At 54.1% G+C, this 13,315-nt stretch overlaps 5 protein-coding genes across 5 annotated transcripts in view; 3 read left to right on the top strand and 2 right to left on the bottom strand.

Moving 5' to 3' along the window:
• GUITHDRAFT_162054 (hypothetical protein) overlaps window positions 1-213 on the top strand; it is a 3,883-nt gene extending 3,670 nt beyond the window's left edge. Inside the window, exon 18 of the mRNA XM_005836549.1 lies at window positions 10-213. Within this exon, the coding sequence (XP_005836606.1) occupies window positions 10-37 (28 nt within the window). The 3' untranslated portion in view covers window positions 38-213. The remainder of the gene's footprint in view (window positions 1-9) is intronic.
• Window positions 214-1,586: 1,373 nt separating this feature from the next.
• On the bottom strand, window positions 1,587-1,856 carry GUITHDRAFT_67601 (hypothetical protein; the record flags this gene model as incomplete). The annotated part of the gene is made up of 1 exon (XM_005836550.1): window positions 1,587-1,856. A coding segment is annotated over one exon (270 nt), but the record flags the coding sequence as incomplete, so codon positions are not given.
• Window positions 1,857-3,621: 1,765 nt separating this feature from the next.
• GUITHDRAFT_104588 (hypothetical protein) lies at window positions 3,622-3,918 on the bottom strand (the record flags this gene model as incomplete). Its single annotated transcript, XM_005836551.1, has 1 exon — window positions 3,622-3,918. One exon carries the CDS (start codon window positions 3,916-3,918, stop codon window positions 3,622-3,624), a length of 297 nt encoding a protein of 98 aa, XP_005836608.1.
• A 1,622-nt stretch (window positions 3,919-5,540) lies between these two features.
• Window positions 5,541-5,837, top strand: GUITHDRAFT_104589 (hypothetical protein; the record flags this gene model as incomplete). Its single annotated transcript, XM_005836552.1, has 1 exon — window positions 5,541-5,837. One exon carries the CDS (start codon window positions 5,541-5,543, stop codon window positions 5,835-5,837), a length of 297 nt encoding a protein of 98 aa, XP_005836609.1.
• A 1,802-nt stretch (window positions 5,838-7,639) lies between these two features.
• Window positions 7,640-12,702, top strand: GUITHDRAFT_159426 (hypothetical protein; the record flags this gene model as incomplete). Its single annotated transcript, XM_005836553.1, has 23 exons — window positions 7,640-7,765; window positions 7,808-7,861; window positions 7,916-7,992; window positions 8,047-8,083; window positions 8,128-8,178; window positions 8,373-8,440; window positions 8,555-8,600; window positions 8,850-8,954; window positions 8,999-9,087; window positions 9,138-9,182; window positions 9,232-9,280; window positions 9,553-9,609; window positions 9,657-9,725; window positions 9,785-9,829; window positions 9,882-9,985; window positions 10,171-10,237; window positions 10,510-10,572; window positions 10,795-10,860; window positions 11,289-11,324; window positions 11,372-11,434; window positions 11,861-11,913; window positions 12,191-12,275; window positions 12,597-12,702. 23 exons carry the CDS (start codon window positions 7,640-7,642, stop codon window positions 12,684-12,686), a joined length of 1,545 nt encoding a protein of 514 aa, XP_005836610.1. The 3' UTR covers window positions 12,687-12,702.
• Window positions 12,703-13,315: the final 613 nt, after the last annotated feature.

Here is a 13,315-nt window from a genome sequence, read left to right on the forward strand (position 1 = left end):
GGTGAGCAGGAAATCTGACAGTGTCGGACCAAACTAGGGAGGAGACGCATGCTGAATGAGCTTGCGGACGTTTCCCTGCTACAATAATCGTTGATTGATTCTAATAAGCTAAAACAAGCCCCTTGTGGCGGAGAATGCTCTGTGCGTATAGATGATGACTAGGACTCTAAAGATTAAGTTGCATCGTTTGTAAATAGATGTCAAGATTAGACTAATTGATCTCAGCTAGCTCTACCCCTCCTCCTCCTCCTTTCCCCCCCCCTGCCACATCCCTTGCAAACGACAACTCCATCTCACGATTGCGCATTCATGTCTCCATTCTCCTCCTCACTCCGTTGCCTCGCTGGCCTTTTTCGCTTCGTCTCTGCGAAGGGAGTTCTCGACAAATGTTTCCTCACCCTGCACTCAGATCAGCACGCGGCATCCCAGGTGTACAAACCTGACCAATGATCGACGACATGCACACGACGTCCATTCTTCTGGACCCTCGCCGTTTGATTCAAAAGAGTCGTTTCAGCAAGTTTGATCACGATCTGATGATCCAGCAAGGTGCGAAAACGTGTCAGCAGCACAACACAAAGGTCGTGAGAGGTTCAGACAACAGTAAAGACACAACGAGGGAAACGTGTAACCAGGAGTACAAACACAGTCAGACAAACGGGTGAAAAGCAGCTCAAGGCAAGAAGAGCCCTTTTCAAGACAACATCGCTGCTACTTCCAACCTCCTCAACCCCCTCAGCCTGCCCCTCCTCTCACCTGCGCGCATTTCTGCGTGTCGTACATCCCCAAGTGATGCCAATGCATACTCTCAGCCGTCGACCCGATCTGCCCAGACCATTCAGCCGGACGCTGACCCCAGCAGGCACGAGACAGTCTACCTGAAGGAAGTTCGCAAGCCTGTTGAGCCCATCGACCTTCTGTGCAAGCATCTGCACGTTGGCGGTGGGATCCTGCAGCATGAAGTAGTTGAGGGACAAATCCTTCACGTTGAGCCAGGAGCGCAGGAAGTAAGGGAGGATAAGTTCGTGCTTTGTACAATTCCTCTTCATCAATGAGGCGTCGTGATCGCCGCAGAAGGCAACGATTCCCTTATTGCGGCCGAAGGTCACGCCATGGCCAGTCAGGAAGTTGTTGAACTCGACCAAGGCTTCAGAGAAGCTCACAGCGTTGGTAGCAGCGACTTGCGGCGAGAGGTGTTGGAACCTATTCAGGAAGTGGGTGGGAGTTACCCAGCGATGGAACCGACCGACTTCCCTACCCTCCTTGACATCGAGCACGATACAAGGCATCTCGATGAGCTCGCCCCTCGAACCTCCCTCCAAGTCCATCACGGCTACAAACCGGTAGTCCTGCTGTACCGGACGGAAATCTGGCATCCGCATGTTCAACCATTCGTCCGCCACCTTCTGTGCGAACTCGTTGTCGTGCACCTTGGTCACGTACTCCCTGTTGAGCCTGTTACCGACGTACTCGATGCATTCCTCTCCGTTCAGGTGACTGAGGCATACTCCCGAAGATGCGTAGTACTTGCAAGGGATGTTGGACCCGACTTGGACCCCCTTATCTATGAACTCATTGAAATTCATGTCCTTCCTCCTCAACATGACCTTCCCGTCCTCCTCCATGATCTCGACCTCCGAATCCTTCAGCGCTTCGATCGTCTCCTGGGGGTTTGCGCCAAGGAGCTTCATCCTGTTGAAGGTCATGATGACGTCAAGGGGCACCCAACCTTGCGGGTGCTCGGCTGCCTTGTTCTGCAGGAAGATGTCTCTGCTGATGTTCCTCGGCGAGAAGTAGTACTCCACTTGTTTCTTGATTTGCGACGCTGTTGGAGGAGAGCTTGCTTCGTGCCGCATGCCCATGGAGTTGTCGCCCTGCGGCATGGAGAAGCTTCGGGACAAAGCCTTGAAGCCATGCTGCGAGATACCGTAGCTGACCCGCGAGGATACAGTGTTGATCCTGCCATAGCGAAGGCGAGGCAAGACCCTAGCCACTATCATCCTGCAACCTTCAAAAGGAGTTCAGTCAAGGAATGCGAACAAACAGTCAAGATGGATAAGTTATGGCGCCGCCAGCATGCCAACTGCACTCTACCTCAAGGAGATTCTAGCATGTCCTCCAATCTCATGCATCCTCTCTCGTTGACCTCCAAGATCCCCCTGCTCCCTTTGAGGAACTGAGGACCCTCGGGGATCTCCTGGAATCACAAGCCCTGCCCATCTGCTCATCCCCGCATCATCCTCCCTCCTCCCTGAAGCCTCTCGTCCCTTCTATCACCCGTCATCTCATCATAGCATACCTCCTCCCCTGCTCTCCTCCTCCTCCCTCTCTCTCCCTCGCCATTTTCCCCGTATCCTTCCTCGTGCATTCAGCAGCGTAACAAGGTCGTCGTGATGCATACCTGAGGCGTGTCACAGACCGGAGCCGCGGGCCGCCGTAGTGATCGGATCATGATGGTGAGGCCGAGACGGTGGCACTCAGTGGACCGTGATCGGACCGCGCCGGCGCGGCCGGGCCCGGACTCGGCCCGGCTGAACAGTGTGTCCGAAGACTCAGTGCCGACCGTCTCAGCCCCACTAACTTGGGCCGCCTCAGTCAGTGGTCGGGCCCCCGCATGATCCCGACTCGGTCCGACGGTGGCCGCAGTGAGCCGCAAGGCCGGGCTGAGCCTGCGACCGTGGCGGCGCGGGGACCGTAAACTGGCATGCCGTCACTCCTGAGTCCGCCTGATCAACTTTCAAGTATCTGAGATGGCGTGCGGCCGGCAGTCACCCGGTGACCGGGCGCGCTGGCAGTGCGGGGGCGCCGCCCCCGCGCCGGCTACCCGGTCACTAGCCTGAGTCCGACGCCGGGAGCGGCCCTGCAGCGGAGGCTCGGATTCAACTTACTGATTACCGTTGAAGTACTCCTGAGAGACTTCAGTGTGGCGAGGCGGCAATGATCGGACAACTTTCAGTACCGTACCGTAGCACCTTTCAACGGTCAAGTTCAAAGTTTGACGAAGCCTTCCGACCTTCCTGGCCCGGTGCTGGACTCCCGGACTCCTTTCAATGGCAAGTTCCACATCTTAGCATACAGTCTATCTCTCCGAGGCATGTACTCCTCAACCCCTGTTTCGTGTGCATTAAACTTGATCTTGAGCAAAAACTGTCTTGTTGCAGCTGAGGTGAACTGATGTCTGCATTACTAAGTTTGGCATAATACAAGTCTAACAAACTTGAAACTTGTACTCCCGACGGTCCGAAGTACTACGGCCGCGTCACATCCTGACCGACGCTCCGGTTGCAGTGAACGCGGAACTGCCCGTGAACCCGGTTCGAAACTGAGACGGTTCCGACTCATCATGATTCGAAGCCTTTGCCTACTAGTTTACAATCACGTTCATTCCAAACAACGTGGCTTAAGGCTGACGCCTTAGACTGAGCGACATCGTACTCGGTCAGTGCTCGGATTAGGCTGACTCGCATTCAATCCCGAATAGACGGTAACTAGTAAGGGCCTCCTCTTCATCGCCATCATCCTCAACGTGGCATACCCCACACACTGCGTCAGCGCCTCAGGCCTTGGCGTACGGTATCCTCCGCCTCTTGCTTGCGGCTGCTCACCCCAGCATCTTCTCACTCACTCACTCGCGATGCGGAGCGTCGACGACCCTGCCGATGTCACCGTCTTGAGATGCCCCTGGGCCGCTCTCGAGCTCCCGACCTGGCCGTCGTGGGGAACGGGGTCTTTGCGCTTGGCGTCGAGGATGTTCTTGAGGCAGTCGGAGCCGTCTGACTCTACCTTGACCAGGCAGTGCATGGAGGCCTGGGAGGCCGCAGCACCGCAGGAGTCTGGGGAGACGCTGAAGGCGAACTTGGTCATGCTGATGAAGACGTCCTTCCTCCGGACTTGCTGACGAAGCGAGGTAGCGATCATTGGGGAGAGCAGGGCTGAGATCAGCAGGAGGGGGGAGGGCGTAGGAAAAGACAGAGAGAGAGAGTGTGTATATGTGAGACAGTGAGTATAGAGTCAGGAGAGGCAGAGCCTGCGAGCAGGAGGGCAGTAGTGAAGTGCGGGGGTGAGAAGGAGAGGAGAACTTATACACAAGCTTGTTCCCTCGGGTGTTGTTATTATCTTATTCCCCCAAGGTACCTCCCCTGTGGCTCTTCCTAGAACCTGATCGTAGCGAGATAGGGGGAACGATATCTGCTGCACATGCACATCCCGTGAACCAGCTGACGCTATTTCCCGTCACCTCCTCCTCCTAGACACGACTCGGTCAGCTACACGTTCTTTCCGTCCCCCTCTACCCCTCTTCTTGATAGCATTTCCCGTGGTAGGGGGTGGTCCTTTACCCAGTAGCCGGTTTGTGATCGATGACCGTACCTACAGCACCACCCCTACCCTCTTTTCCCCTTGTCCGACGTGTGAAAACCACCCGTACTCCACCCTCAGGGGGCCGGCTACTAGATAACGATGTCTAACACCGTCAACTTTCTGGAAGATCTTTCGTCAACCACCCGTGGTTTATAGCCTCTAAACCACCCCTCCTCCCTGAACTCCTCACGGATTCTCCCTCCCTTACAGGGCGCGGGCAGAAAAATTGATTTTCAAACGAGTCCGAACCTTGAAAGCCTTGAAGCCTCGTACTGATTTTTAACTTAACTTTGAGTAAGACCTTGAAGCCTGCTGCCCGTGACTCGCTGTCATGAGGGCCTCTAAAAGTAGTACTGAGATAATTCGAGTCAAACGGGCCGAAACGCACCTCATGACCGGCGCCGTTGATTCGTACTTGGTCGATACGGCTGCTGTTTGGGTCAGCTGATCGCCAACGTTGCTCAGCCTCGCCGAGAGGTGCGTTCGAGTTCGCCGATGCGGCCACTCGCCGGCCGGCGGCGCGCGCCGCTTCCGAACTCGTAGCTGCCCGGCAGGGAACTTCGCCTACGAGCTCAGTCGTAACAATTCTTCGAGTACCCCGGCCACCCACGCTCTTGAAGCAAACTTGACTTCAAACCCCCTCAAGTGCGGCCCCCGATCCGATCTTTCGGAGCCTGGAGGGGACCGGTGATGTTGAGCCCTCTCCCCCGGCAAAGGAGGGGGTCGGGTTAGTGTGTAACTGAGAGGAGTGTGCAGTGCAAGACGGTGCGCCTTGCCACCTCTACCTCCTCCCAGACTGAGGAACGGGGGGGTGGCGTCATTTACCGGACCAACGTGTCGCTGATCGTTGACGTGGGCAAATCCGTGACCTTAAAACGCACAGTTTCACATGCTAGTCGTTGGCATGGGAACCGACCTCCCACCCCTACCCACTTCCCAGGTGCAGCAAAGGAGGGTAAGGGGGTCATTCAAGAGGTTTGCACCCTTTCGGATGAGTCCTTTCGTCCACGAAATCACGTCTTTCCAGTAATCCGGGAAGGGGAAAGGCGAACATCATTCCCTCGCTCGCGCTTGAGTCCCAAGACCTCCGGCGCCCTCCTGCTCGCACGCTCTGCCTCTCCTGACTCTCCCTCCCCCCTCCCCCCTCCCTCGTCCTGCTGACCTCAGCCCTGCTCTCCCCAATGATCGCTACCTCGCTTCGTCAGCAAGTCCGGAGGAAGGACGTCTTCATCAGCATGACCAAGTTCGCCTTCAGCGTCTCCCCAGACTCCTGCGGTGCTGCGGCCTCCCAGGCCTCCATGCACTGCCTGGTCAAGGTAGAGTCAGACGGCTCCGACTGCCTCAAGAACATCCTCGACGCCAAGCGCAAAGACCCCGTTCCCCACGACGGCCAGGTCGGGAGCTCGAGAGCGGCCCAGGGGCATCTCAAGACGGTGACATCGGCAGGGTCGTCGACGCTCCGCATCGCGAGTGAGTGAGTGAGTGAGGAGACTGGGAGCAGCCGGAAGCAAGAGGCTGAAGCTCAGTGCTGGCTGTCGTCAGGGAATCGACGGAGGATACGCCGAGGCCCGAGGCGCTGACGCAGTGCGAAGGGTCGGAAGAACGACGAGCAGTCATAAACATGATGATGAGGATGATGGCTAGACGGGAGATATGATAATGTTAAGGCACGTTGTTTGGAATGAACGTGATTGTACACTACGTGAGCTTAAGGAGCGGTATGGAGGGTCCCTCCGGTCCTGAACTCCCTTCGAGGGGGCGCACGCGTTTTTAAGTGCTTACAGGATGTGGTTGGACGATGATAAGTAGAAATGAAGTGAGGATATCGATGCACGAGTGCTTGTAGAACGTCTGACTCTTTTGGAAGTAACGCTTGACCGTACAAGGATCCTAACACCTTGTTAGCCACTAAGACATGTTCCCCTGGTGGTCTTGTCTTACATCGTTCAATGTGTGATTTCGTGTGACGTTGCTGGATATCAATACATCTGCACACTTGGTCAACACTTTCTAATCTTCTCTTGAAGGAGGCCACCAAGGACAGTTGGCATGTATTGAATGATCAAGTGTGGAATATAGATGTGAATTCAGATGTGATTTAAGATGTAAATTAAGTTGTGAATTAATATGAGATGGCAGTGAGCAAGTAGATCAGAGAATGAAAAACAGGCTGATAAGCAGCAGTGTTACGACGGCACGGAGAAGCGAGCAGCAGCAAAGCCTCATCAACCAGTCGTATGGAGGGCAGAGAGAACTTTAGGGATGGATACTTATAGGCAAGGAGCATCATTATGGTCGGTCATCGCAATTCGATGATGTTGTCTTTCAGATCAAGTTTTTCTCGCAGTTCAGGGAGAAGGTTGCAACTTTTTGCGCAGATGTCCTGACAACAAATCGAGGCAACCCGAACCATCTAGTAGGGCTGAGGCCCCTCGTTTGGGGTCCGCCATGCATGTACCAGCATGCAGACGCATCTCTTCATAGGAGCAGACAGCCATGACTGGTCGTCACATGCTTGGCCTCCTGCTCCCCTTTACCTACTCTCTGCCTCGATCTTTACAGCATGGGCAGCGGCTTCATTGCGCTCGACTGCTGCCCTCTACGTACTCTAATTAAAGTGCGCAATGTTTGTTCTGCCCCTAAGATTCGGTAGGAGCGAGTACAATTGACTGAACGTTTTGTCTTTGGAGCGCATGCTCGGGTGCTCCGCAACAGCAGAGGATGGAGGAGGGAGGGAGGGAGGAGAGGGAGGGAGGAGAAGGAGGGAGGAGAGAGCAGAGAGGAGGAGGAGAAAGGGGGGCGGAGATGAGAGGGGACGGAGGGATGAAGGGTGAAAGTGCGCTGGGAGGTGGAATGAAGGTGCAGGGGTACTGAGAGGAAACGAAGAGGAGGGAAGAAGACTCGAAGCAGAGAGCAAGAGGAGGCGTATGTAGTGGTTGATACGTTGGTTAATGTGCTGAACAAGGACCACGTGGAGAGGAAGAGTGGGAGGAGAGAAACCAAACTGCAGGGGAGAAGAATGTCAAAGAGTCGACGAAAGCGGGTTGTTGCAACCTCTCACAGCATTGACCATCCGCCGCAGTGATGCAAGCAGCTTGAAGATTGTGTCTGATATACGGGAGCATGTTGAAGGCTTGAAGGTGAGGAGGCTGAGGAGGAGGAGGGACCACCTGACGTGTTTGCAGTTTTTCTTGCGTGTGATGGTATCGATGACGAAATGCACTATGTACCCAACACCATACCGACTGTTTGAAGGTGAATTTGACAACAATGCTCGACGATGAGCCCTGAGCGATTCCGTCAGTTCATGTCTTCATCCTCATCTTGGTTGCAACTTCCACAACGCCAGTCAGTGGCTCTACTCCTCTCGGTGCCGCTCAAGTCCTGCCTGTTGTATGCTGTGCATGTTGAGAGGATGCCGTCATCTGATCCAGTGCTCCCATCCTAGAACGAACGGGCGGAGAGCTACAAGGTTGAGGCGAACAATCTGTTCGCTCACAAGGTAGTCATTGCTGTCGATTCGCTTTCAACTTCCCATGACCCCGCACGTCGTCAGCGATTCCATGAAGCTCTGGACCTGTACACCGCTGCGATACAAACAGATCCTGAAAACCCGGTATATCTTTGCAACAGGTACGAAACCTTCTCGTGAGTTGGGGAGAATGTGAGAATGAGGGATCACGGCAGAGCGTTCGCGCACATCAAACTAGAAAATTACGGGCAGGTGGCTCATTGCAACTTCACCTCGTGTCACTGATCCCTTGACAGGCTGTGAGCGATGCGGAGGCTTCGCTGAAGTTGAACCCGACGTTTGTCAAGGTAAGGAGCGGGAGGAAGAAGGATGGAGAGGGATGAAGGAGACAAGGAGGAGGGGGGGGTTGGGAGAGGGAAGGGAAAGGAATATGTAACAACAAAAGGAAAGCTGTGATGGAGCGAGAGATCGGAATCTGCACTAGGGAGGAGGAGATCAAGATATGCAGGTGGGGAGCAAGTTGTTGTAACATCGTCCGCAGGCTTTCTATCGGAGGGGAACGGCTTATTTGGCACTGGGGAAAACAAGACAGGCACTTGCGGACTTCAGGTGAGACGAGGATGTAGCTAAGTTGAAATTCCTGTCTGTCATGTTGAAATTCCTGTCTGTCATGTTGAAGTTCCTGCCTATAATTTTGAAATTCGGTTGTGATGGTTGATGCAGGACCGTCGCTCGCCTTCGGCCGTCAGATTCGACGGCGCTGGGAAAGGTATAAGACGTGGACACGCGCGAAGATGAGAAGTTGCTAGCGCAGCGACGAAGGGCAAGAGGGAAGGGAGGGGAGAGAGAATTAAAGGAGTTCAGCAGATGGGAGAGGGGAAGGGGAGAAGGAAGGAAGAAGGAAGAACAGAGTGAAGAAGACGGGAGAAGAGAGAGAGGGAGATGAAGGGAGAGGTGGGGTGACGGAGGAAGAGAAAGGAGGAGGGGTGATGGGAGGTAAGATGTGATGGTGGGGCAGGTCAAACAATGTGAAAAGATCGCACGGCTCGAAGCCTTTGAGGATGCGATTCGAATGGAGAAGACAGCTTCGCCTTATGACACCCTTGACGTCGAGAGCATCGAAGTGAGTAGAGACGATGGTAAAGACGAGGGCTGATGGTTCGTCAGGTGGAGCCAGACTATGATGGGCCGAGATGGGAGGACGAGATCACAGAGGAGTTTGTTCTGCAGATGATTGAGAGGTTCAAAGATGACAAGTATGGTTGATTCATACCCGTGTCTGCCGTCTGACCCGTGTCCTTGCCAGGCGCCTGCATCGAAAGTATGCCTACAAGATCTTGGTGGTCGCATGGTTGTTGAGATTGTGGAGAGGCTGGGATGGAACTGACTGGAGACTTCAGCGAACAACTCAAGAAGATGAACAACGTCCTTGAGCTCGAAGTCCCTCAGGTGATGACGACGACGACGATAATGAAAAAGAAGGAGATGGAAATAGAGATGGATAAGGGCGAAGATGATTGAGACGATGAAGAGATGATGAAATGATATGCAAGTTTGACTCTGAGATGTTTGTTGATTATGTGTACGATCTGTACAATTATAGAAGCGGAGATGGCGTTGAAGGAGGAGGAGGAGGAGGAGGAGGAGGAGGAGGAGGAGGAGGAGGAGGAGGAGGAGGAGGAGGAGGAGGCTGCTTCAAATGACGACGATTTTGGTGGCAGGGGAGCGAGATGACTGTCTGTGGAGACACGCATGGACAGTTCTACGATCTTCTGCAGGTCACAGGACCAGCCTTTCCGTCAGACGCCCTGACCGTCTCCTCCAGATCTTCTCGATGAACGGAAACCCGAGCCCGTCGAACCCCTACATCTTCAATGGCGACTTCGTTGACCGGGTGATTTTCTCGCTGCTGCCGGTTGCTGCTTCGCCTCCTCTCTTACGCTCTTGCTCCAGGGCTCTTGGTCGTTGGAAGTCATCATGACCCTCCTGGCCTGGAAGGTCTGCTGATGACGTGGCAACCAGGTTCCCCTCTGACCCCCTTGTCTGTCAGTGTCTCTACCCCGAGTCCATCCACTTGACCCGCGGGAACCACGAAACTGTTGCGATGAACAAGATGTACGGGTTTGAAGGAGAAGTCATTGCAAAGCACAACAGGTGAGATAACTGTTTGTTTTTCTGTCCGTCTCCCCTTCTCAGCTTGTCGATCAAGTTCCAGTCTTTTTCCTGTCTCTGAGTTGTCTTTCCCTGAATATGCTTGTCCTTCTTCTTCCCTTTCTGCTCGTCGTTTCCGTCACCCCCTGTACTGCTTCAAGAAACATGTCACTGACGTTTGCTTGCAGGCACATGTACGAATGCTTTGTTGAATTGTTCTGGTATCTTCCTCTTGCCATCACTCTCAACGGCAAGGTAATCTTGGTCCTGCTCCTGCTCCTGCTCCTGCTCCTGCTCCTGCTCCTGCTCCTGCTCCTGCTCCTGCTCCTGCTCCTGCTCCTGCTTCTGCTCCTGCTCCTGAACGTGCTCCTGCTCCTGCCCCTGCTCGCTCCTTTTCCTGCTTCATCTCTTGCTCCTCCTCTTGTTCATCGTTTTTGGTGTCTTCGTCCTCCCTTTTCTCGTTCCTTTCGTATTTATCTTCCGCTGCTCCTGTTGAGTTGGCTGGCTGGTCGATGAAGCTTGTGCAGGTGTTTGTGTGTCACGGAGGTTTGTTTCGAGATGATCGTGTCACTCTCGCCGATATCAACAAGGTGAGAGGAGGATAGGAGGAGAAGCAGGAGCAGGAGCAGGAGCAGGAGCAGGTGGTGGTAGAAGAGGGAGAGAAGGAGGAAGAGGTGGTGGACGTGGTGGTGGTGGTGGAGGTGAAGGAGGAGCAGGAGTAGGAGCAACAGCGCTGGCAACAGTAAGAGGAAGGGAGGGGAAGACGGGGGGGGAATCGGAGAGGAGGATGAATTTCAAGTGACGTCCTGCAGGTGGATCGAGCTATCGAGCCAGGAGATTCTGGAATAGTTTGCGACCTTCTCTGGAGTGACCCCCAGGTACCTTTTGGTGCTGGTGCTGGTGCTGGTGCGGGTGCGGGTGCTGGTGCTGCTGGTGCTGGTGCTGGTGCTGGTGCTGGTGCTGGTGCTGGTGCTGGTGCGGGTGCGGGTGCTGGTGCTGCTGGTGCTGGTGCTGGTGCTGGTGCTGGTGCTGGTGCTGGTGCTGGTGCTGGTGCTGGTGCTGGTGCTGGTGCTGGTGCTGGTGCTGGTGCTGGTGCTTCTGCCTTGACTTGTCGCTTCTCTTCTTGTCCCATCTGCCCTTTGTTACCTCCCCTGTCTCGTGCGCGATACTTGATTTTATGTCTTTTCTGCTTGTCCTTTCCTCCTCCCCTCCGTCTCCCTCTTCTCCCTCTGCCTCTTCCCTTTCCCCTTCTTCCTCTTCCTCTTCCTCTCCCTCGTCTTCTTCCTCATCCTCGTCTTCTGCGCAGAACGAGGAGGGCCGGGCTGAGAGCAAGCGAGGGACGGTGAGTCGCCGCTGCAGGAGGGGAGGAGCTGACGAGAGGAGGGGCAGGGCTGCATGTTCGGACCTGACGTGACCAAGAAGTGGCTGGAGGAGAACGATCTCTCCCTCCTCGTGAGTCCGTTGAGCTTGTCAACTTTCTGCTGCTGCTGCTGCTGCTGCTGCTCCTCCTCCTCCTCCTCCTTTCCTCCTCCTTTCCTTCTTCTTTCCTTCGTCTTCGTCTTCGTCTTCGTCTTCTTCTTCTTCTTCTTCTTCTTCTTCTTCTTCTTCTTCTGCTGCTGCTGCTGCTGCTGCTTTTGCCCCTGGTCCTGCCCCTGGCTTTGCCCCTTCTCTTCCTTTTTCTTGTCCTCCTCCTCGCCGCTGACTTGATACAAATCCCCTTCCGTGTCCTCGTTGTTATGTCACTCCTTGTTCACTTGTTTCCCTCCTGTTATCTTCTTCCTCTGCCTCCTGGTCCTGCCTTCCTCTCGCTGCTTTCTCTTCCCCTTCCTCTTCCTCTTCCCCTTCCTCTTCCTCTGCGTCTGCCAATGATTCTTCCAGGTGCGTTCACACGAGATGAAGGAGGAGGGATACGAAGTGCAACACGACGGGAAGTGAGTGAAATGCATGGCGATGACGATGATGGAGATGATGGAGATGATGGAGATGATGATGATGATGATGATGATGATGATGATGATGATGATGATGATGATGATGATGATGATGATGATGATGATGATGATGATGATGATGGAGATGCAGATGCAGATGGAGATGATGATGATGATGGAGATGATGATGGAGATGATGATGATGATGATGATGATGATGATGATGGAGATGATGCAGGGTACAATTTTGTTGTCTTGTTTTCACTTTCATTGTTAGGTGTATCACGATTTTCTCCGCTCCCAACTATTGCGATCAGATGGGCAACCTCGGAGCTTTCATTCGCTTCGGACACGATTGCGAGGTCCTCCTGCTCCTCCTCTCTCTACTGCTATCCACGTCCCTTTCTTTCCAACCTCCTCCTCTTCCCTCCCTCCTCCTCTTTTTTGTTCTCACCGCAGCTTCTTTCCGCTGTTCCACTTTCGTTTGCTCAAATACCTATGACCTCTGCTGCTTCTCCCTCCCTCCCGTCCCTCCGCACTATACCTCCCTCCCTCTCCCTCCTCTCCCTCCCTTCTCTCCCTTCTCTCCCTCCCTCCTCTTCCTCCCTCTCTCCCCTCCCTCCTTTCTCTCCCTCCCTCTCCCTCTTCTCTTCTTTTCTCCGTTGGTCTCACATTCTCTTCAGCCTCGCTTCACGCAGTTTGCCGCAGCTCCCCATCCTCCCATGAAGCCGATGAAGTATGCGCCCGTGGGGATGATGCCAGGGTTTATGTAAACTCTTCCTCCTCCTCCTCTTCCTCTTCCTCCTGCTGTTCCCTCCTCCTTATCTTGATGTCCGAAACAATGACTATCACTATGACTTCCGCCATGAAAACTTCCCCATTGTGTTCACTGTTGAAAGCATCGTCATACATCGTCATCGTCATCGTCATAATGAGTTACAACAAAAAAGCAGCAGCAGCAGCACCACCAACAAGCACAACATCAGCAACAAACTCGCCGTCGCTATTCTCAACCTTACACCCATCAACATCATGCTTATCATCGCCATCTTTCATCGACCACCACTGCAACAGCAGCAGCAGATTGGAAAGTTTACAGCTAAGCTCTGCCCAATGGCTCCATCAATTTGATCTCATCGCTCATTTTGTAGCTTTCTTCTCTCTTTCTCCTCCTGCTCCTGCTCCTGCTCCTCCTCCTGCTCCTGCTCCTGCTCCTCCTCCCCGCCCCCTGCCTTCGCCTCACCTTGAGCAGCATTGAAAATCCATCCACATTGACATGGGAGAGTTGATTACAGCCCCGGGCATCCAACTGAACCAGGAGAGAGGAGAGAAGAGAGAGGAGGAGAGGAGAGAAGATGAGAGGAGGAGAGAGGAGATGAGAGGAGAGGAGAGAGGAGAGAGG

Source organism: Guillardia theta, assembly GCF_000315625.1.
Source record: "Guillardia theta CCMP2712 unplaced genomic scaffold GUITHscaffold_17, whole genome shotgun sequence".
NCBI lineage: Eukaryota > Cryptophyceae > Pyrenomonadales > Geminigeraceae > Guillardia > Guillardia theta.